The sequence below is a fragment of the Callospermophilus lateralis genome, chromosome 2 (assembly GCF_048772815.1).
Source record: "Callospermophilus lateralis isolate mCalLat2 chromosome 2, mCalLat2.hap1, whole genome shotgun sequence".
Classification (NCBI taxonomy): Eukaryota; Metazoa; Chordata; class Mammalia; order Rodentia; family Sciuridae; genus Callospermophilus; species Callospermophilus lateralis.
The window spans coordinates 180674235-180698793 of NC_135306.1; the positions used below are offsets into that span (position 1 = coordinate 180674235).

General features: G+C 34.8%; 1 protein-coding gene across 5 annotated transcripts in view; it reads left to right on the forward strand.

Annotated features, from left to right (window-relative positions):
• Positions 1-24559, forward strand: part of Hipk3 (homeodomain interacting protein kinase 3) — an 88106-nt gene that overhangs the window by 58265 nt on the left and 5282 nt on the right. For 2 of the 5 annotated variants that reach the window (XM_076847022.1, XM_076847023.1), the window contains exons 3-15: positions 6601-6724; positions 12463-12582; positions 13540-13626; positions 14333-14517; positions 15717-15876; positions 16290-16413; positions 20291-20412; positions 20651-20778; positions 20868-21029; positions 21185-21247; positions 21541-21837; positions 22139-22279; positions 23837-24072. In XM_076847022.1, the coding sequence (XP_076703137.1) occupies positions 6601-6724; positions 12463-12582; positions 13540-13626; positions 14333-14517; positions 15717-15876; positions 16290-16413; positions 20291-20412; positions 20651-20778; positions 20868-21029; positions 21185-21247; positions 21541-21837; positions 22139-22279; positions 23837-24072 (1949 nt within the window). The remainder of the gene's footprint in view (positions 1-6600; positions 6725-12462; positions 12583-13539; positions 13627-14332; positions 14518-15716; positions 15877-16289; positions 16414-20290; positions 20413-20650; positions 20779-20867; positions 21030-21184; positions 21248-21540; positions 21838-22138; positions 22280-23836; positions 24073-24559) is intronic. The other 3 variants (XM_076847024.1, XM_076847025.1, XM_076847026.1) reach the window with 3 other exon arrangements.

The window sequence follows — 24559 nt, forward strand, 5'->3', positions numbered from 1 at the left end:
GAAGTGAAGACTTTAAATAGATATTCATGTTGGCCTTGGCATTCTCTGTATGCAGGAAAACCCAAGCTGGGAGCTATATTATGACCGGTATTTACTTTTCTTTTTTCAGTGCTGTGGTTCAAATACAGGGCTTCACATTGGCTAGGCAAGTGTTCTACCACTGAGCTTCAGCCCCAGACCAATATTTTCTTTTTAAAAAAAAAAATTTTTTTTTTTTTTAGTTATAGGTGGACACAACATCTTCATTTTATTGTTATATGGTGCTGAGGATTGAATCCAGTGCCCCACGCATGGTATGCGGGCACTCTATCTCTGAGCCACAACCCCAGCCCCCCCACCCGCCCCCGCAGACCAATATTCTCCCCTCCCCTCCCCTCCCCTCCCCTCCCCTCCCCTCCCCTCCCCTTCTCTTCTCTTCTCTTCTCTTCTCTCTCTCTCTCTCTCTCTCTCTCTCTCTCACACCAGCAATTAAACCCAGGTATCCTTACGAACTGAGTCACATCACTTGCTTTTAAAATTTTTTATTGTGAGACTGGGTCTGGCTAAGTTGTTTAGGGCTTTGCTGAGTTGCTAAGGCTATCCTTGAACTTGAAATATTCTAGCCTCAGTTCTGAGCCTCTGGGATTACATGCAATATTTTCTTAATGACCATGAACAGCACACAAGTTCTTTCGTTGAGTGGTATTTGAAATGGTAACTTAAGGGAACTATCTATTATTAGAAATATAATTACTCTTAACTAAATATATTGAGATTCTGGACCAAGACATCCCTTTTTCTAACAGGGTTGGGTTTCTTTAGCCAGTTATTGGACAAATAAGTAAACAAATAAGCAAAAATGGAATAAAGCAAATAAAGTGTTTCATTGTTGGTCATCTTTTCAGGTAACTTCTTATTTTACTATATATTGTTTTGAAGCATCTACTGTGAACATTGTCTTCTAAGTCTAGCACAAGTCTCACAAACCATCCACAGGCCTGCATACTCATTTACAAGATTTTTCAGCTTACCAAATTTAAGTCTTAACCTATGGTTTATATCAGTGTTTCAAGACTTTAGAGAAGCAATAAAAATTTGCTCATAACGAATGTTGATAAACTTGGGTTAAAATATACAACAAAATAAGAAAGTAAAACAGCATTTAGATATATAGTACCTTTGTACCTTATGACTTATAGACCATGTGGGTTTGTGGGTTTCACGGTTGCCTTCTAATTGTGTTGTTATTTATAGAAAGAGACATCAGGTGGGGCTAAGGTTGTGGCTCAGCAGAAGAGCACTTGCCTAAGCATGTGTGAAGCACTACATAAAAATAAAAAATAAAAATAAAGGTATTGTGTCCAACTACAACTATAAATAATAAATAAATAAAAGAAACATCAGGCTTCGTTGTACTCCCCATTAAATAGGCGTGTTTAATGTGTACCAGGTCTATTTTCAAAACACAAATAATGTCCATTCCCTCCCATATCTTCAACATTGCCACATTATGGGTGCTCAGAAGGGAGTTACGGTAGATGATAAAATAAGTGGAAGATCTTCCTGTAGGATTAGAAAAGAGATCTATTTTAAGAGTGGCCCCACTACTCAGAATCCTTTATCACTTTTTTTTATGTGATCACTATGCTATGATCACTTTAAAAAAAATTTTTTATACCTTTTTTCCATTCATCTATTTTTATGTGGTGCTGAGGATTGAACCCAGGGCCCTGCACATGCTAGATGAGTACTCAAAAGTTTATTTTCTGAGGTTAAACTATCTTGTAGAACTCTCAAATCTCTGGCAGTTATCTAGAATGGAAGTGTTTTAAAGTATTATTTCTGAACTTTTAACCTGTGATATATGTAGAAAATATATGGCATGCTATGATTAGTGGCAGAGAAATTTACTGTGTTTTTTGTTTATGATATGTCTATGTATTATAAAATACAAACTTTTTTGGAAGCTAGGTGTGGCAGCCATGGAATGTGCCATTCAGATCCTTCATCCTGAGAGCCTCCTGCCTGGAGCAGCTGACCAGGCTTTGGTACTCAGGTGAAGAGCCCCACTTCCTCTTGGCTCTCTGAGCCAATGACCACATGGTTAGTTTACCACAGCTGGGCTATTTTTGCTAGCCAGGTCTCCTCTAACAGATCCTTTTTGCTTAGGGACTCGTCATTGACCTTACCTTTCTTGTCACTGCACTGCTGTTGGAGGTTCTCTTCACTCAATTCTTTCTTGGCCTCTCTTCTTCTGGAGGTTTCAGACCTCAAGGTCTGAGAGCTCTGATTACCTACTCTTAATTCCTCCCTCAAAATCCCTTGTAGGAATCTTTTCAACAAGATTTTTGGCACATCTAATATGCTTCTCAGAGGAACTGAACTGATAAAATAACAGATAATGCGTTTGTATAACAGTTCTAGTTAAAATTCACTCACATTTTAAAACAAGGAACTGAGTTTGCTTCTGTGAATGTAACTTTTATATCTCGGATTTTATAGCTAAAGTGGCTGTATGCAAATCCTGTTTAATATTTCTATATTATTATCACTGTCAGAAACTTGGCTCATTCATTAGATGGTATCAAATGGCAAAATGAATTCACTGGTTTTGGTCTGATTGACAGAAACTTTTTTCTTAGACTTAACCAGAATTCATACTTCTTTCTCTCTAAGTTGCATATCCTAGGTGCTATCATTCTCTTACTTTTCTTTCATTGCCAAATGCAATATTGAAAATTTCTATATTAACAAATTTTAAATCCTACGGAGAATTTTTCATGCTTCAAAGTAACCATAAAGCTTTTATATACATTGGGATTGTCCTATTAGTCTTAATAATTCTTTAGGATTCAGATTATTACATGATTAAAAATCAGTAGTAAATTCTTCTTGACGCCATCCTTTTGGAACTGCCGTTTTGCTTTGCATCTTTTAAAATCTAAGTTGATATGTGTTTTTAAATAAACTCTTATATCTAGTTCTTTTTCTTTCTTTGTAGACTTGCGTTCTTCAAGACCTACTTCAAACCCTAATGTCACTGTGATGCTTCCATTGTGTACCTCAAACTATGTTGGAATGATTTATTTGAGAAATGTTTGCTGAGTGCATTTTCTTTGTTAGGTTCTGAGTATTACAATAGCGAACTGAGAAATGAGGTTTCTTTCTAGCTTCTTTTATATAATATTGTGAATATATAGGTTTTTGATAGCTTAGTATAACTTATTTTTTCTCTTCTACAATATGGTTTAGCACACTCAGTTACATCTGAGCACAATTCATGTGTATACATCCACACAACCACTTATTTTGTCAAAAGAATGAAACCTTCTTATAATTATATTTTGAAGATCTTTCATAGCATTGCTCCATGGCTCTTGTTTTTCAGTAAATACTTTTGGATTAACTAAAGATCTGCTGAATCTTAACCATTAATTATAGCCACAGATAGCCAGGAGTACAAGCTTTGCTGTGCAAATACCAAATCTATAATAGAAAACAATTCATTTATTCTGATATAAGATACAGGGAGAAAATAGGGTGGTCTTCCCATTGGCCTAATTTATTGAGTGCAGGGCATTGCTTCTTAATTTTGTTTGCTGTATGTTGAAAATACCCTGTTACTCCAAGATGTCCAATTTAATTGGTGTAGGGTGTAACCAGGGCCAAATGATTATAATGTGCAGCCAAGCTTGAGAATTATTGTCTTATGAGAGGCACAGTAGCAGATATCTGTAATCCTAGCAAGTCAGGAGGGCAAGGCAGGAGATTGAAAGTTTGAGGCCAGCCTCATCAATGTAGTGAGACCCAGTTTCAAAATAAAACATTTAAAAAAAGACTTACCTCAGTGGTAGAGTGCTCCTGGGTTCAATCCTCAGTACAAAACAGTTCCCAGGGACCACATTTTAAAAAAAAATATATTGTTTTAGTTGTCAGTGGATCTTTATTTAATTTATTTAAATGTAGTGCTGAGAATCAAACCCAGTGCCTCACACTTACTAGGCAAGCACTTGACTGAGCCAAACAAACAAATTATTGCCTTAGAAGATAATAACAACCAGAAGTCTCAGTTAAGAAATCAACAGTTTATTCTTCTAAACTATGTATATATACACATATGTACCTATATATGTGTGTGTTCTCGTTCTCTCTCTCTCTCTCTCTCTCTCTCTCTCTCTCTCTCTCTCTCTCTCTCTCTCTCTCTCTCTCATACTGGGAGCCCTGGAAATCATCTTAATAGTAATGAGAATCCATAGCTCTCTGATCTTCATTTGAACTTATCATTCTCCACTAAAAGAAATACTGGGTATCCTCAGAGAAATGGTGGCTTCTGGAGCCTTAACAGGAAAAGAACAACATGAACCTAGACTATCTTGCTGTGCCAGAAAGCAAAGAAATAATCAGAAAATGTGGGGACATGTCAAAAATCATATAAAACTTTAAAGGACTTCTAAGCAGTCAAATCTGGGAATAATTATATCAATGAATTATAACCTACTGAATGAAACAGGAGTCATTAATCTGTACTCATGGAGGTCAATAAATTAACAAAATATAAAGTTTCATAAGGAATGGGTTAGTTTCAAACTGAAACCCCATAAATAGTTAATTACAAAGAGAAAAGGAGGAACTCAGTAGTGGATAAATCTAGCAGATACCATGTTAATTAAGTGATCACAGTGAAAATTATTAGTGATGGAAGGTGTTTTGTTACCTTTTCATCTCTGTGACAAAATACCTGGAAAAAAAACTGAAAGAAGGAAAATTTTATTTTGGCTCATAGTTTTAGAGGTTTAGTTTCACAGTCAGGTGACTCCACTGCTGTGGGTCTGTGGTGAGGTAGAACATTATGGTGAAGAGGGCATGGTGGAGCAGGACTGTTCACTTTATAGCAGCCCAGAAGCAGAGTGGAGTGATGGATAGAGGAAGGAGCAGAGACAAGGTATAGTTTCCAAGTACCTTGGATTTATATTTTGGACTTCAATGACTCATGCCCTTTAACTATTATATTCTACCTCCTACAGTTTTCATCACCTCCCAATAATCCATTCAGCCATGAATCCCTCAATGGATTAATCCATTGATGAGTTTAGACCTCTCATGATCCATTGATTTCCCAAGAGCTTTACCTTTGAACATTGCTGCACTAGGAGTCAAACTTTTAACATGTGAGACTTTGGAGGGCATTCCAGAGATGATGGAACATATCAAAATTGTGTGCTATTTGATACAGTATAATGGGAAAACAAATTTCTGTGATATTTCTTTCACAGATTTATAGCCTGAATCTAATTATGAGTGTACACTAGTAAGACCACATTCAATGTCATTTCTACAAGTAACAGGCCTGTAACATTTTATGTCAAGGTCATGGAAATCAAGGAAACACTGAGGAAACATTATATATTGAAAAAAATCTCAAAGGAAAATGACAGCTAAATGTTAATGCACAATTGATGTTGAGTTGGATCCTTTTGCTTGCTTAAAAGGACATTTTTAGTATAATCGGTCAAACTTGAATGGGCTCTGAGACTTAGATGGTTAGCAATATATCATTGTTCTTTTCCTGATGTTTATAATTATATTGCAGATATTTAGGGGAATATTTTTGTGTGTAGGAAAGACAAAGCATCCAGTAATGTGGCAAATTATTCTCAGGTGATTTTGGGAGAAATATTTGTTTACCATTCTCGCAACTTCTCTGTAATGTCAAGTTTTTTTTTTTTTTTAATATTCTTTTAGTTGTCAATGGACTTTTATTTTATTTATTTATATGTGGTGCTGAGAATCAAACCCAGTGCCTCACACTTACTAGGCTTGCAAGCGCTCTACCACTAAGCCACAACCCCAGCCCCTCAAGGTTGTTTTAAATTAAACGCACACATATACACATACGAACAAATCCAGGATAACTATAATGTTTGTGACTTCCTTTGCAATTGCAGTACATGAAGCTTCTCCCGGGAAAGCCATATGAAGTAGCTACATAATTTATCTGGGAATGATAATATTTCATGAAGTACATTTTCCAACTCTAACCAAAGTCCTTTAAGTAATAAAATGCTTTTAATTTTTTGTCCATATTTTTCTACTTTTCAGGGGAGAATACATTGAACATGGTTTTGTGGATGATCAATGACCCCAATTGTGTGAACATTTATTATTATTGTGTACTGAAGTAGTACCTAGGTCTAGATCCACTTTTAGTCTTCGGCTTTTGTTTTGTTTCCTTTGTTCTTATCTCTCACTGTCTGGTTTTAGTCATGTTGATGTCATGGTGCATGTATTTAATCGCTTGCCAGTTTTCTTTATTGTGTGTTATTTCTAGTCTTCTGTAGTCTGAAAAACAAGATCTGTTTTTTTTTTCTTATTTTTAAAGTGTTATGATAATAAAACTCTGTACAAGTATAAAAAATTCATGAGATTTTATCACAATGATTGATGTACTAATGGCGCCCTATTCAGCTTAAATCAGGATTATGGTTGTGTTTCAAAGAGTTATGAAAGAGCAAAGTAAGTAGAAAATGATTCCTCTGCCATTTGATAACATTTCTTAGAATATCAGATGAAACCAGATAATCTTAAATGAAAACCACCCTGACTGATTTTTCCCTTCCACAGAGCTCCAGAGATAATATTGGGGTTGCCATTTTGTGAAGCCATAGACATGTGGTCATTGGGATGTGTGATTGCAGAATTATTCCTTGGATGGCCGCTCTATCCGGGAGCCTTGGAGTATGATCAGGTAATAGAACTATCATAGTAACCTAGTTGAATTGGTAGAAAGAAAGAATAATAATAGACTTAGAAGGGTATGTGGACCCAAGTATACAAATCACATGAGTATCTTTGTCAACTGGCAAAACTTGTTATTATAGAATTTAAGTTCAAGATCTTAACATTGATTCTTGATTTTCAAAACTCTCTTGTAATATTGAAGTCAAATTTCTTAAAGTAGTTACAATTCACAGGCCCCAAACCAGTGTTTTAGAATTCTTTAGAATTCTTTTTTTTTTAGTTGTCAATGGACCTTTCTTTTTTTTAATTTACTTATATGTGGTGCTGAGGCTCCAACCCAGTGCCTCACACATTCCAGGCAAGTGTGTTACCGCTGAGCCACAGCCTCAGCCCTAGAATTCTTTAGAGAATCTTTTACATCTCATTTTATACTGTAGTTATATAAGGTCTGGATTGTGCTCATTTAAATAATTGTGTTTTACTTTCATGACAAACTTTGTTAACATATGAAATCTGAGCTCCTCTCAAATACACTGACTTCTAAAGGCATCATAACTTCTTGTTTTAAACCAACAGCCATTATATAGACTATCAAGTACTGTAGTTACTTGAACCCTTGTCTATCTTTTCAGCTGTTTTTTAATCGTGCTAGAAGTCTTTTTAAATACTATTTAAAGATTCTAAGTAGGATCCACGAAATTACCTCATGAAATCTACTTTTCATGGTATTTTTTTTAAAAAAATATATTTTTAGATATTGATGGACCTTTATTTTATTCATTTATTTATATGTGGTGCTGAGAATTGAGCCCAGTGCCTCACACATGCTAGGCAAGTGCTCTACCACTAAGCCACAATGCCATCCCTTCATAGTGGTTTTTAGGAATGTTCATTGGTTACTAGACAATATTATTTACTAGCATTTAGATTTTTTAATATGAAGATTGTTTTTGGAGAAACTGCCCTCTTATTCATTATTCATTATTCTTTTTGTGTCTTTCTTATTTGGGAGATCGAGTCAACTCTTTTTAATGGGAAATGTAAGTCAAAATCATCAAAGTCGTTATATAATTTTTTTTGGTAATAAGCTTATGTTGGATAATAGTAATTTTTATTTAGGTGATATGGTATTTAACTTTTAAGCAAGAAAAAAATAGAAAATAGAACTTCTTTAATATTTATTTTTTAGTTGTAGGTGGACACAATACGTTTGTTTATTTTATTTATTTATGTGTGATGCTGAGAATCAAACCCAGGGCCTCACATGTGCTAGGCAAGCGCTCTACCACTGAGCCACAACCTCAGCCCGAAAATAGAGCATTTTAAAAGGACACATGACAATCACATAATATGTTGTTCTTTAATTCTGTTTTTTAGGGCTTGGTTTTCTATATCAAATGGAATATATAAGAGATAATTAATTTGAGTGACTTGAATGTTCCTGAGATGACTTTAAAAATTATTTAGTATTGATAAATGTAGTTTTATTAGATATTAGCATTGACTTTTATCATCTTCCAGTGATTTTCAACCCATGAACCTTCTCTTTTTTGGGGGGAGGAGCGGGTACTGGTGATTGAATTCAGAGGCACTTGACCACATCCCCAGCCCTTGAACTTTCTCTTTTAGGTCAGGTTTTCTATAGTCTCTGCCTTCCCTCCTCCATATGTAGGATACCTCTTAAAAGACAGTTTCTTTTCTTTTTTTAAGATATTTATTTTTTAGTTTTAGGTGGACACAATATCTGTATTTTTATTTCTTTATTTCTTTATTTCTTTATTTGAGAGAGAGAGAGAGAGTTAGTTTTAATATTTATTTTTTAGTTTTAGGTGAACACAATATCTTTATTTTTATTTATTTATTTATTTAAGAGAGAGAGAGAGAGAGAGAGAGAGAGAGTTAGTTTTAATGTTTATTTTTTAGTTTTCAGTGGATACAACATCTTTGTTTGTATGTGGTGCTGAGGATCGAACCCAGGCCGCACGCATGCCAGGCGAGCGCGCTACCGCTTGAGACACATCCCCAGCCCCAAAAATAGTTTTTTTAAAAATTTTTTCCATATTTTCTCTCTCTCTCTCTTTTAGCTTTTTACCCAGCTTCTAACTTTGATGCAGATATTAGACTATTGCTACCTCTGAAAGAGTTGGTAATCTCATCAAAAAGTCCCATCATCCCACTGAAGTGCTGAGGAACCAGTCAACCGCTACTTTTGGCTCTGTGGCATGCTTTTTACTCTGGAACAGGACACCATCTAGTGGCAATTCCAAAGTTGATTTGTTATTATACTCTGAATTTGGACTTAACACATCTATTCTTGGACTACCTATGTTAGTACTTAAAAGGACCCCAGAGATTATCTATTCATTGTCCTCCCAGTTTTCAAAGGAGAGAAAATGGAGGTACCACAAAATACATTGATTTGTCAAGTCACAATGCTAATTTTAGAAACAACACAATGACCCAAACCCAAGTTTTCTAAATTCTATTATTGATGGTTAAACAAAAGAAAGGAAAAGAAAAAAACAACAACAATAACAACCACAACAAAACTCCAACAAAACCTGGAACAGGTGTTATCTGATGTAGATTAACAATATTTTCAGAATGTTTGTAACTTTGCTTCTAAAGAGTTTGAAAAAATAATATAACATCATTAGTTGAATAATTTTCAATTTAGTGTTTCAAAATAAATGATTTTCTAAAATATAAATGTAAATGAATAGTAGCGAAGGTTTAGACTCCTTGCTTTGGTGTGGTTAGTCTTAGATTTTATACTCTTTTTCAAGTAAGATGTTTGCTCAATAGGTCTTATTAAATGTTTAAGTTCAAGATAGGAGAACTTTCCTCTACCCTTAATTTTCTTTAAAAAAAAGAATCCTACATTGGTTTGGGAGTCTTATGCTTTTTTGCATCCATGAACATGTTTATAGGGGCAGGGACTGTAGCTCTGTGGTAGAATGCCTGCTTATATGTGTAGGACACTAGGTTCAATTCCTGGCCAGATTTTTTTTTTCACATTTCTTTTTCTTTTTTGTTGGTGGTGCTTGGGATTGAATACAAGGCCTTGTGCATGACATTTAGGCCTATACCACTAAGCTACACTTCTAGCCCTCACATAAGTTTTTAAGACTATTTAATGTGTTTGATTTTCATAGTCTTTCCCATCTCCTTAGATTTGGATTGTCTAATTTAGGATGTGATATGAGCGCCAGTGGCATATACCTTTCTCTGTTATCTGTTTGCTATTTTAGTAGTTTCCTTGATAAACTTGGACCCTCAAAACAGGATATTGGTATTTTTTTAAAAATATATTTTAGTTGTTGATAGGCCTTTATTTTATTTATTTATATGTGGCTCTGAGTATCAAATCCAGTGTATCCCATGTGCTACACAAGTGCTGTACCGCTGAGCCACAACCCCAGCCTCAATATTGGTACTTAAAAAAAAGAAAATTATGATTATTATTTTTGCCTTCCAGTGGCAGTTGAGTGAGTGATAGTAATATTACTGATGATTACTTACTGAACTCTTTTATGTGCCAGGAACTGTTAATACTTTACATGAACTCATTTTTAAAAAATTTTTAAAAATTTATTCTTTTTAGATATACATAACAGTAGAGTGTATTTTGATATATTGTACATACACGAAGTATAATTTATTCTAATTAGGATCCCATTCTTGTGGTTATACATGATATGGAGTTTCACCAGTGGTAGATTCATATATGAACAAAGGAAAGTTACATCTGATTCATTCTACTCTCTTTCCTATTCTCGTCCCTCCTACATGAACTTATTTAATGCTCTTAACAACTCTAGAAGGTACATGCTATTACCTCTTGTTTATAAATGAGGAAACTAGGTTGTGGGGAAGTTAAATACTTCCCTATGCCCAGGAATTGAACATAGAAAGTCTGAATCCAGAAACTATTAACAGTGGACCTCCATACAACCTCATGAGCTCCCAAGGCAATATGGGGGAAGGATTAAAAGTCAAAGGGCCTGGGTCTGCGATTGTGGCTCAGTGGTGGCCTAGCATGTGTGAGGCTCTGGGTTTGATTCTCAGCATCACCAATAAATAAATAAACAACTAAAAAAAAGGTCAAAGGGCCTAACCAAACCCTGCTCTATTCTGTCCCCCTTCTGTGGTCCTGGTGATCTTTTGGACTTGACTAATCAGTCACTTGAATGGGTTTCATAGTCTTTGTGTTGGTTTCTCAAATTCCTCAGCCTCTCCTGGTGTCCCATCCCTAGGTTTTGATTCCAGGCAAGGAGCTATAGCCCATGCTTTTTTTTTTTTTTTTCTTATTTAGTTACTGGGATTGATTGAGCCCAGGGGTACTCTACCACTGAACTATATCCGAAGCCCTTTTTAAATTTTTGAGACGTGGTTGCACTAAGTTGTTCCGGCTGGCCTCAAACTTGTAATCCTCATGCTTCACCTTCCTGAGTAGCTGGGATTACCACCATTCCTGGCATCTCTCTCCCTTTAAACCTCTGTTTATTCTATATTCCCAATCATGAGTGAGAGAACCAATATCTGAGGGCTTGCTGTGTACCAGGCACTGTCATAGATGTTGGGGATATATGTACATAAACAGAGTCCCTCCCTACATGGAACTTAGCTTCTAATAGAGAATGGGGTAAATGTATAGGATAACAGATGGTAAAAAGCATAGTGGGGACAAATATGTCCAGAAGGGTGGGGCTGCTGAGAAAGGCAGAGCCTGCTTTTATTTATTGGTTTGGAAAGCCTTGTGGATAAAGGTGACATTTGAGCCTATTCCTGAAGGAAGTGAGAGAGCCATATGGACACTGGGAGAAGTATTCCAAGCAGAACAACCAGTCCCTGAGGCTGAAGGTTTTTAGTGTGCTCCTTGGGAGAGCTTATCTATAACTATGTTAGAAACAACTACACATAGGCCAGGGACTCCAGACTCCCTCAGTAGTAATACATCTGGTCTCTCAGTCAAAATTTCTTGAATGCACTACTTACTGTCTCCCCATCCAGTCTCTCAATTCAGGCCCCTGTATGTCGGTCTCCTGTGGCCTTATTTCCTTACCCATTCTTAGGCATTACTTTAAAAATGTAAGTTATGATTTGGAAGTCTGAAGCAGAAAGATCATAAATTTGAGGCCAGCCTGGGAAACATAATGAATTCTGTCTCAAAATAAAAATTTTAAATAAGATTGGGAATGTAGTTCAGTGGTAGAGACCCTAGGTTCAATCCCTAGTACTTAACAGAGGGGAGGGGATGGGGGCACAGGACAGTAAATTGTTAGTTTCTTGCTTGAATTTCTCCATTGATTTTCCATTATCACCTCCTAGAACAAAATTGGAACTTCTTAACTTGTTGATAAGGTTTTGTCTGCTAGTTCAATTTTATTTCTTAACCATTTTTCCCTTAATGAACCTCTGTACTTCCAGGCTTTGAATGTTTAGGTATTCTCTCTTGATTTTCCATATTTATGTGTATTGTAATTTTAGTACAAGGTTTTTGTCAAGGATCTTTGACTATAAGATTATTTTAGGTATGCCGTTTTTGTCTTTGCATGAAGCATACATTTATTATGGTACTTTAAATACTGTACCATATTTCCCACTAGACTATTAATTTATTGGGGGCACAGATAATACCTTTTCATGTCTGACCCAACATCTAGCATAGTGGCTAAGGTAAGTGTTCAAATAACATCTATTGCATGAAAGAATTTAACTGTATTTTTTTAAATGATTTTTCAGATTCGATATATTTCTCAGACTCAAGGTTTACCAGGAGAACAGTTATTAAATGTGGGTACGAAGTCCACAAGATTTTTTTGCAGAGAAACAGATATGTCTCATTCTGGTTGGAGATTAAAGGTAATTCATAAAAAAATAATATTTATAAAAACAGTTTTCTAAATTTCTTCTTGCACAGGTAATCTCTTCTATGCCTGTTTTTATTTTACTACATTCTATCCTTTTGAACTTTTTAAAATCCTTCTTTAAGAAGGAAGTTCTCTCAGAATAATAGCTCATTTTCTAACCTAACAGTGTAATTAATTCACCTTTAATTTTTATTGATTGATTGATTGATTGATGTGGTACTGGAAATTGAACTTTTCCACTGATATATACCCCTAGCCCTTTAAAAAAAAATTTATTTTAGTTGTAGATGGGCACAATATCTTTATTTATTTATATGTGGTGCTGAGGATTGAATCCAGTGCCTCACACATGTAAGGCAAGCGCTCTACCACTGAGCCACAACCCCTGCTCCCCTTTTTATTTGTCTTTTGAGACACTGTCTCATTAAGTTGCACAGGCTGGCTTCAAACTTGCTGTCTTCCTGCCTCAGTCTCTTAAGTTACTAGGATTATAGATATTTGCCACTGAACCTGGCTCTTAATGATTTTTTAATTATTATATGCATAACTACATTTGTATTGTGTGCTTGTCTAATCAGTTCTATATTATTAAGCTTTATAGGATGGTAACTGAATCTAAGAACTAAATCTAACACTTACTGCCTATCCCAAAGACTCTATTGCTAGAGTCTTTGGCGGAATCAGTAAATTCTCAATGATTAACTTTATAAATAGTTTTTGTTTAAAAGGAGTTGTTATATATGTAATATTTTTCTTTGCTTAAAGCAAGGCTTTTTTTAAAACTTTTTTGTGCTTTTAAAAATTATATTTTTGATTGTTGCTCTTTTGAAAATGTCACTTGCCTTAGAATGCTCAATGTATTAGACTAAATGTGCCAGGATTAAAGACATAAAAATTTGCAAATGGTGGCTACTAATATATTATTGTTCTCTTTGATGTATGTAATAAGACACTGGAAGAACATGAAGCTGAGACAGGAATGAAGTCTAAAGAAGCCAGAAAGTACATATTCAACAGTCTAGATGATATAGCGCATGTGAGTACCACAGTTACATTTGTTAATCTTCTAAGCTTAAGAATGTAGTCTTGAATGCCTTGGGTGCCAAAATATGTTAATCATTTCTTTTTTTCTTGATACTGGGAAATTGCACTTTGCCACTGAGCCACATCCCCAGCCCTTTTTCTTTTGTCTTTTGAGATAGGGTCTTGTTAAGTTGCTTGGGGCCTTGCTAAATTGCCAAGGCTGGCCTTGAACTTGTGATCCTCCTAGTGATCCTCCTATTTCAGCCTTCCGAGCCCCTAGGATTTACAGTAGTATACTACTGTCTCCAGCATGTTACTCATTTTCTAAATGACTGAAGAGTAATTGCTGTATTTATGTTTTTCAAATGAAATTGATTCTAAATTTTCAAACTTTCAGAAGCTAAATTGCATGTCTTTATCAAATTTTTAGTTTAGCTATCTTATTACTTAGTAGAAAGTATTTTCTTCAAAAGGAAAAATCCTAGCAAGCAGACTTGGTTTTCCTACATTAGAAATGGTTATTTGCTTTTCCTCTGCTTTGAATTTTGTTTGGTACCTCGAAATACTTTGAGGATTTGTTAATTTCAATTGTTTTTATTTATTTCAAAATCATTGTAGTTTCCTATTTTTTAATATATTTTTAAAAAGCTATAATGTTTTAAATCTCCTACCCTCTAAGACTTATTTTTATTTGATGTTTTGAAATTTTGATTTCATAGGTGAACACAGTGATGGATTTGGAAGGAAGTGATCTTTTGGCTGAGAAAGCGGATAGAAGAGAATTTGTTAGCCTATTGAAGAAAATGTTGCTGATTGATGCAGATTTAAGAATTACTCCAGTTGAGACGCTGAACCATCCTTTTGTTAATATGAAACATCTTTTAGATTTTCCTCATAGCAACCAGTATGTCTGCTTATAATGTTTTGTATTGGTTCTTGAAAAATAATATAGATCTCTAGAAAATCAATGTGTTAAAAAATGATTCTTCTTCATTACATATATGTAAACTGGGTTAAAAGAAATAGATAAGTTGGCCAAGTTTATGTAGATGGTAGAGTAGAAATAGAACAAATTTGAATTGCAATTCAATGTTCTTTCTCCAAAAGAACCATACTGAAAATAAGAGCAAGTGGTTTTGGTTTTACATGGCATTTTTACCTTAGTAACCTGTGATATGTAAAAGGAAATATTATCAGTTTTCTCTACCAAGACACATTTCAGTTTTTACAGACCTTAGATTCTGTGTTCTTTCGTGTCCTTCAAACTCCATTTTCCATTCCCTTCATACCTTTGCTCCCTGCATTCTGGAAGAGAAAAGGAGTTTTTTGATAGATTATAATAATATATGCTCAAAATCTGAAGGTCTTATCAGAGTTTCCTTAGGCAAATCGTGCATATTTTTTTGAGTCCTAGACCTCCTTATTAAGGGAGGGGAATAAAGTAAATAATATAAAACAGCTTCATTTACTATTTTAAGATGACTTAACAAAGAAGGCATAGGAATAAATCACTATTTATTATTATGAATTGTCCTTAAAATTGATATTTTCATGAAGCCCCATTACTTACCCCAAATACTTAAGCATGTCCTATTGATTCCCACTTTGAAAATAACATTGTAACTACATAGTTGATAAATTTAACTCATTAGTCTGGAGAAACAGAAACTTAGAAAAAAACATTTAAAATAAGGGTCAAAAATGTTGTATGCTATCTACAAAATACCCACTAGATTTTTTTAAAAATATATTTTTTATTTATAGGTGTACACAATATCTTTATTTTATTTTCATGTGGTGCTGAGGCTTGAACCCAGTGCTTCTCCAATGCTAGGCGAGTGCTTTGCCTCTGAGCCATAACCTCAGTCCCCCACTATTGCTTTTTTGTCTTAAAATGTTGCAGGTAATAATAATATTTTTCCTTGCTTTTAAATTCATTTTTTTCCTCATAGGATATCCTAGTAAGGATGAATATTGGAAATAGGTAGATTAAATGCAAATCATAGAATTTTATTTTCTAAATTTTTTTTGTTAATATGCAATAATTTTAAACTACTATAAGCACTTAAAATAATATAACATCTTTAACTTTTTCATTTGCAGTGTGAAGTCTTGTTTTCATATTATGGATATTTGTAAGTCCCACCCAAATTCATGTGACCCAAATCATCACAACAAAACTTCACTTTTAAGACCAGTTGCTTCAAGTGGCACTGCTACTCTGACAGCAAATTTTACTAAAATTGGAACATTAAGAAGTCAGGTAAGAACTTGTGGTAATTAATAATTATACTCTTAAAAAATTTTTATGAGTATTCATTTTGCTTTTGAGGTAGACAAATGTTTCTTGTTGGCATGTGAAATTACAATGCTGGGAGGACATGGTATAGCTTTTCTATTAAATCTGAAATTTCAAGCTAACGATTGGACCAAATCTGTTCAAATTCATTTTTTTACTTTCCTCTTTCATTCTCTCCATATCTTCCACTTGCTCTTCTATGTCACAATGCCAAAAGTAGAGTTCAACAAATCAGTTTTTAAATTTAATTTAGTTGGGTCAATTTGTTTTTCTTTTCATGTTCTGGGTCAATTTTTATTGTAGAATTATGATTTTCAGGAATGTGTGTGGCATTGGGAACACTGCTGTGTGTAATGTGTTGTGCATTGTTGTTTCAGGCATTAACCACGTCTGCTCACTCTGTTGTACACCACGGGATACCCCTGCAGGCGGGAACTGCACAGTTTGGTTGTGGTGATGCTTTTCAGCAGACACTGATTATCTGTCCCCCAGCTATTCAAGGTATTCTTTCATTTAAATTGTACTTTGCTAGGCATGGTGGTACATGCCTTTAGTCCCAACAACTCAGGAGTCTGGATTTGAAGTTTTTTTAATTTTTAAATTTCACTTAAGCATTTGAGCAACTTCTGAGAAATTTTGGTATCTCGCATATGACCTAACAAAGCACCAAGAACATGTTTGTTGACTCGGTTGTATTAACATGTGAAAACAAGTCAAACTACTGTTCTACTTGGTAGCTTTCTTCTCAGCTCTTTAATATGTATGCATGCTTTGCTTAACAATAGGAATACACTCTGAGAAATGTGCTGTTAAGTGATTTTGTCATTATGACCATCATAGAGCATCCTTACACAAACTAAGATGGCTTCCATGTCACTAGGCAATAATCTTAAGGGAACATTATAGTATATGTGGTCTTTCATTGATCTACATGTCAATTTGAGTTGTGTGATCATATGGGATTTTCATATAAGGTCTAAGTTGGAAGGTTGTGTAACTGAAAGCATTTTTAAAAAATGACAAATGGTTAATTCTCAAGATGAAATTGTGATCTAGTGGTGGCCTTGAGTATCTGTGGCAGTGACCAATGGCTATCTCTAGTAATAAAATTGCCCACATTATCAAGTTGTTAGCCCTCTTTAAAGCTGCTGTTGTGTGTGTTTTTCTCCAAATGTTTACTGTAAGAATTTCAAATACATAGAAAATGAAAAAAATTATGTCTTCTATTTTAGATTCAACAAGCATTAGTATTTTACTATATTTGCATAATTAATCAATATGTATATATATCATCTGAAAGTGAGTGTGGTAGACGTTCTGGTTTTTCTCTTAGGTAAATTTATAATCTATGTTAACAAACAGGTTTTTTGGTTCTGATAATCTCTCCCATGTACCAGAGGCAGTTGGAGGGTCATCCACCCCACACTGTGGTGTATTCCATGAAGATTTGGAGTAGCATTTTTTTTTCCTTCTTCAGAGCTTATTTTTTATGTATAAAAAAAGAGACTTATCAGATACATTTCTAAACAGGGTTGAGCAACAGTCTTAAAACATTTCAATAAGGTTAGACAAATCCTTTAACTCTTTATATGGTGTATAATTGATTAAAAAAAGTAACTCTTCTGTACATATGGTAGCAAGTATGTGAGTGGTTTATCATGTAGTATCTGCCTTAGAAGTAGACAATTTCCCCAACTCAGCATCACTATAGAAAATCTCAGTATTGGATTTCTTACCCCTTCCCTTCATGATGTGCCAGTCTATCTGTAAGAAACATTTAAAAGTAATTACTGTGCAGTTGTGGAGTAGTAATTTTGGTGTGATCCTAGACTGTGTTTTGAAATAAATTTTATGCCTATCTCTTTGACTTAATTTTTTTATTTTACACTGTGGCCATGGTGTATAGATAATGTATTTATGTTATTAATATAATATATAGATATTTGTACATAGATTCTGTAAGATTGTGCTTATTAAAAAATACTTTAATAGGACTGGGGATGTAGCTCAGCTGAGGTAGAGTGTTTGCCTAGCATGCACAAGGCCCTGGGTTCATCCCCAGAAACCCCCTCCCCCAAAAGTGCTTTAGTGTAGAAGACTTAGTCAAACTTTTATTTAACAAATCTGAGTATAAGTTATATGTATGAAACAAGCATTTAAAATTATTTAGTAACCTGAAAAGTTTAGCCATTCCTCCCCTCTGAATGAAACCTACCATTTTAGAGTGAGATGCATTCCAGCAAGATTCTCCTCTGTAATAAAACAATCTTTATAAACTTTTATGTCCCACTTCTCTAATCATTAAAGCAAATCTAATCAAAGACCAAGTTTAAGCTAACTTAATAACTGTCAAAAAAGTTGGGATTCTAAACCATTGCTATTGAAGAGAGAAGATATAAGGGAATTCTTCTCACTTCAGGCGTTGTTAATAAAGAGAACTTAAGGGCAATTTGATTATTGTTTGGGTTTGGGAGTTTCCTCCTTATCAAAGTGAATTATGCTTTTTTTCTTTCCTTGAAGAAATTGTCTATTGCCCTGGTATAATTTCACTGCTTGTGTGCTTATATTCCATTTCTTAAAGAATTTTCTTATCAAGGCATACGTTTTGGAAGGGGCAAGAAAATCAGTTAGGAAAAAGAAATGTCTAGACTTTTGTAAAATGTAATCCATACCTAGCTTTTTAGGTGGAGTGAGAAAGTAGAATACACTGGCACTAAGATAAAAGTCACCTTAGGATTAGCACTTATATTTGTGCAAAAAAAATGTAAGATTGTTTTTCAGTAGGAAAAGAAAACAATTATATTTTTCTTTTATGACTGAAAAAACAGCCAACATCACCTTTATTCAAAAACCTACAATATTTTTAAGCCATGCGCTACATACTTCATCATTGAAGGGCTGCATATTGGACAGTGGTTCCTTAAGGTCATGTTGTCTGGGGTTGGGGATATAGCTCCGTGGTAGAGTGCTTACTTAGCAGGCACAAGGCCCTGGGTTTAGTCCCCAGTACTGCGGTGGTAGGTGGGGGGTGAGCAGGAGATTACATTGCCAGGAGATTTGGTAGTCATCTTCATTAGGTAGTACAATGCTATGTTGTTCACCCAGGTGTGTGAAATTGCCTAACAGCACATGTCTTGCAAGGTATTGGAAGTAACTACTACAGTAGTCTGGAATTATGTAGTTAATTTATTCTAGTTAATTATTTTTTGACCCTGGATGATGTCCCTAGAATCTTGTTAGTTAAAGCTCTCAGTTGGGGTATCATGCTTATATTTTCTTGTTTCAAAGTTAAGTTGTGTAAGACACAACTTAACTTTGAAACAAGAAAGGCACTTTGCAATACATTGAACAGAAATACTAACATTGATGGGATTAACATTGCTGGCAGGGCTGGAGATGTGGCTCAAGTGGTAGCGCGCTCGCCTGGCATGCCTGCGGCCCGGGTTCGATCCTCAGCACCACATACAAACAAAGATGTTGTGTCCGCCGATAACTGAAAAATAAATATGAAAATTCTCTCTCTCTCTCTCTCTCTCTCCCTCTCTCCCTCTCTCCCTCTCTCACTCTCTCTTTAAAAAAAAAAAAAAAAAAAAAAAAAAAAAAACAACATTGCTGGCAAGCCTACTTTTAATTTTCCACATGGATAATTAGGTAGATCTGTTTGTTAAATGGGAAACATATTTGTTCTGGAGTTCCAGCAGCTCTCAAGGACTAGAGTACTTGTCCTTTAAGCCGTATTGGGCAAAGCTTTGTTATGTCATCAAATTAGGCAGAATAAATTATTATTATTATTATTACTATTGTTATTATTTTGCTTTTCCTTAATGTATATGCCATTCAGAAATTTGGAAATCTCTGGAATTTCCATCCCCTTTACAAACCATCTTGTCCATTGAATTGTGAAATGCACTATATCCCCCTTTTGTTGTCAAGTATGTCAGATCCTGCCACAGCTTCATAGTTAAAAGTTTGTATGATAAAAACATTTACTTGCCAGGGTATCAGGATGTCAAGTACCTTTACCTTTCTAGGGCCTTCATTACAGTGGGAGAACGATCTGAAAAGAAAATAAACTACAGTAGCAAACTTCAAAGGGAAATGGAAATTTCAAGAAAAATAAATGACTCAACTTTGTGTAGCATTCATAAAACAAGGAGTTTTTGTTTTGGTAGTGGCAGGCTGAGGCCAGATAACTTTATAACAGTTTTGGACTGATGTAACACAAAGTAGATAGAAAGTGCATTTCTTTACTAGAGTTATGAAAGTTTTGCGTAGGGAATGGTTTTATAAACCCAGACTTTATTTCTTTACATTTAGAATGATTTTATAAATTAAATCAGAGGAAATTTTTTTTTTCTCTTACTGAATCGTTTCACAGGTATTCCTGCAGCACATGGTAAACCCACCAGTTATTCAATAAGGGTGGACAATACAGTTCCACTTGTAACTCAGGCCCCAGCTGTGCAGCCTCTACAGATCCGACCAGGAGTTCTCTCTCAGGTTGGTCTTAATTCATTATGTTTTTGCATGTGAGCTGTCCTCTTGACATATAAATAAAGGCACTGATGTATTTGTTTTATTATCAGCCTGTGCTATTGGGTCACTTTCAATCCTTTTTGTAGGATATTTGTTGCCTTTAACTTTTATAATTGTTATTTGTGACTTTAATACATTTTGAGTTTGAGATGTATGATCTATAACTCAGAGGCTTTTGTTTGGTGGTTCTGTTTTGACACAGCAGACATGGTCTGGTAGAACACAGCAGATGCTGGTACCTGCCTGGCAGCAGGTAACACCCATGGCTCCTGCTACTGCTACACTAACTTCTGAGGGTGTGGCTGCTTCACAAAGGCTTGGAGACTGGGGGTAAGTTCAAAACAAGAGATTTGTGAATAGTCTGAAAAAAATAGATCTCTATAAAGAAGAGATTTAATTTTTCTGAACTTTTTCTTTAGGAAAATGATTTCACACAGCAATCATTACAACTCAGTGATGCCACAGCCTCTTCTAACAAATCAGATAACTTTATCAGCCCCTCAGCCAATTAGTGTGGGCATTGCACATGTTGTCTGGCCTCAGCCTGCCACTACCAAGAAAAATAAACTGTGTCAGAACAGGTGGGTATTGGTACTTCAACTTTTCTTGCATTTTGAGATTTAATCTTTAAAATGAATTTTGCATGTACACTAAAGGGTCACTCTGTTGTATTCAAAATGACCTCTTTGATAGCTTTGTTACAAACACTAAGCGAGCTCCCTTCTCGATTTCTCAGAGGTATTTTGGTAAAACTAATGGAATGGGAGCCAGGAAGAGAGGAAATAAATGCTTTCTGTTGGTAAGATTGTCTTTCTTGCCCTTTTGATTTATTATCTACCTATAACGTAGCAATTGTAGACATTCAAATATAACATTTACCAAATATGGCCACTTAAATGTATATAAATGCAATCTACACTAATATTTTTAGAAATATTCTATATTTCACAAAAAACTCCTGATATGTCAGTGCATTATGTACACACACTTGAACAAGTGAAGGTTTGCATTGTTCAGTTCAACAGATATATTAGAGAAATGTCATTTCCATATTTTGATTATAGAAATTACAAATTATTCCTTTGGTTGCAGGAGTAATTCATTGCAGAATACCAGTATCCCACATTCAGCATTTATTTCTCCAAAGATAATAAATGGAAAAGATGTTGAGGAAGTAAGTTGTGTAGAAACACAGGACAATCATAACTCAGAAGTAGAGACAAGAGATTGCTGTGAAGCGTCTGTCAGACAGGACTCTGATTCATCGGTTTCAGAAAAGCAGCGGCAAACCATCATCATCGCGGATTCCCCGAGTCCTGCAGTGAGTGTGATCACTATCAGCAGTGACACTGATGAGGAAGAGACTTCACCAAGACATTCGCTCAGAGAGTAAGTGCCCAACTCAGCATCCTTAAAGAATGATGGTGGTGCCCCTGGAGTGCTGAAAAATACCTGTGACAACCTTGTTAGTTTGGAGTAAAACCTTCAGATGAAATAATCAGGTTCTAGACAAAGTGGATATGCTACATCAAATTTGTTGTGATTACTGTTGTATTTTTAAGCTTTAAATTTTAGTCCATGTAGCTCGTTCTTAACATTTCCCATCCTTAAATTAAAAATGTAAATTCTGGTTACTTTGAGAGTATCTTCTCATTTTTTACCCATATTTTCCCCTTCCCTCTTCCACTAGATGTAAAGGTAATCTAGATTGTGAAGCTTGTCAGAGCACTTTGAATATTGATCGGATGTGTTCATTAAGTAGTCCTGATAGTACTCTGAGCACCAGCTCCTCAGGGCAGTCCAGCCCATCCCCTTGCAAGAGACCGAACAGGTAAGAGAATTTCAATAATAGTATGTAATAAATATTAAATCTACTAAAAAGCCTATAATTTCTTTTGTTGTTGTGTAAGTTAATAAGTATCTGTCAATTTACCACAGTGAATTCTCTCTTAAACATGATTTTTTAACTAGATCACTTTTTTGTGGATTCAGGTTTTTAGTAGAATTTTTTTCATTATTATAGAACAATTCCAAATGAAAAATTAAAATTTCTATGAAATAATTTTTAAAGAATCATCTGTTTTTCGAAAGGGCTAAAAAAAAAAAAAAAGTCCACTTTTTCAACTTGAGCTCCAGAGACTACTATGTGATAAATTCTGAATAAAAACATTTGTTGGAACAAAATTTAAAAAAAGAATATTTTGCGTAATGAATTACTGACTGACCCACTATCTATAGAGCAGCCACTGTGATTTTTTTTTTTTTTTAAATCATTGATGATGTGTTTGTGTGGTTTTGTCCATATTTCCTTTTCTAGACCTATTTTTAGCTAGGGACATGTACTGCCACTAAGACAGTAAGCTTCTCATAACCAGCATGATCTGTTAACATCTTAATAGATAAGCCACAAGAACTTTCATGAAATACATTGGATTTCAGTTTTTAGAATTTTTTTGTCAACAATAATACTTTAAAAAATTTTAAGAGTTAATTTTGAACACTTCTCTTTTTCCTTAGTCAGGAAACAAGGCATTAAATACTAATAGGCAAAGCTCTGTGGAAGTTATAAAGTCTTTTTAATATATTCTCTTCTTATAAATTACTTATAATGTGGTTTGGAAATTGATGTGTTCAGCTTATATATTAATATACACACATAAATTATGCATATACACATAAATATGCGTACAAGGTAAAAAAGGAAAATAAAATGTACATATAAAAAGAGATGCTTCAAATTGTATGAAATGAGTGATTAAAACAAACAGTAATGTGGAAACTCTAAACAGTGAGATCTTTTGGGGCCTGAGAACAATCAACAGTAGAAGAAATTTGAGACTCTGCCTAGGCCTGTAGAGCAATCTGGAAGACTTTTGAAAAGGCACATGTCTAAAATATCCCAGTCACATGCTAGTGTGTTTGTACATTTCATTTAAATTATCCAGAACAATACTTCTGTCTAGATGAAATTATGTAGAATTTATAAAGGAGAATTTTATGAAGTACCACTAAGGATCAAGTGGGAAGAGAAAAGAGAAAAAATACAGTACTGAAGGATTTTTCTAAAACAGGATGGAATTGGGTTTAATGATTGAATAGAGAATGAGTTTTAGGGTCTCGAATTCTTTGAAAACATGATATGTTGGTAAAGGAAAAATGAATAATTATGTAAAATAGCTGAGTAAGATTCTTTTAAGTTTACTGGAGCCTGGATATTACTCAATATCAGATCTATCTATCTTTTTTTATTTATTTTTATGTGGTGATGAGGATCGAACCCAGCACTTTGCACATGCTAGGCGAGCACTCTACTGCTGAGCCACAGCCCCAGCCCCACAATATCAGATTTAATGTTAAAAATATTACTTATAAAACTGCTTTCTTGTAGTATGTCAGATGAAGAACAAGAAAGTGGTTGTGATACTGTTGATGGCTCTCCAACATCAGACTCTTCAGGGCATGACAGTCCATTTGCAGAGAGCAGTTTTGTGGAGGACACTCATCAAAACACAGACATGGCAACTTCTGCTGACATAGAAACCAAGCCAGCTGTTTGTACTGTTGTGGTGCCACCAATGGCAATAGAAAATGGATTAAATGCCCATGAGCATATGGCAAACACAGGTAAACTGAGTCCTCCTGTTTCTCTTATTGTCTTTTCTTTAAAATTATCTTTTTAGTTGTAGATGGACACAATATCTGTATTTTATTTATTTATTTTTATGTGGTGCTGAGGATTGAACCCAGTGCTTCATGCATACGAAGCAAGCGCTCTACCACTAAGCTACAGCTACAGCCCTCTTATTGTCCTTAAAAGGTCTTAATTTATTAGGAATATCAGAAAATACGATTGCCAAAAGTTATCTCTGAACTTCTGCTTTATCTTTGCCCTGTGTATTGTATGGATGAAATCTCTTCTGATATCATCTAGTGCTTAGAAACCATAAGCTCCTTTACTTTATTTTTTAAAATTTAATAATTTTATTTTATTCTATTTTCTTTTTGGTATTGGGGATTAAACCCAGGGCTGCTCTACCACATCCTCAGCCCTTTTTAGTTTTTATTTTGATACAGGGTCTCTGATTGCTGAGGCTGGCTTTGAATTTGTTTC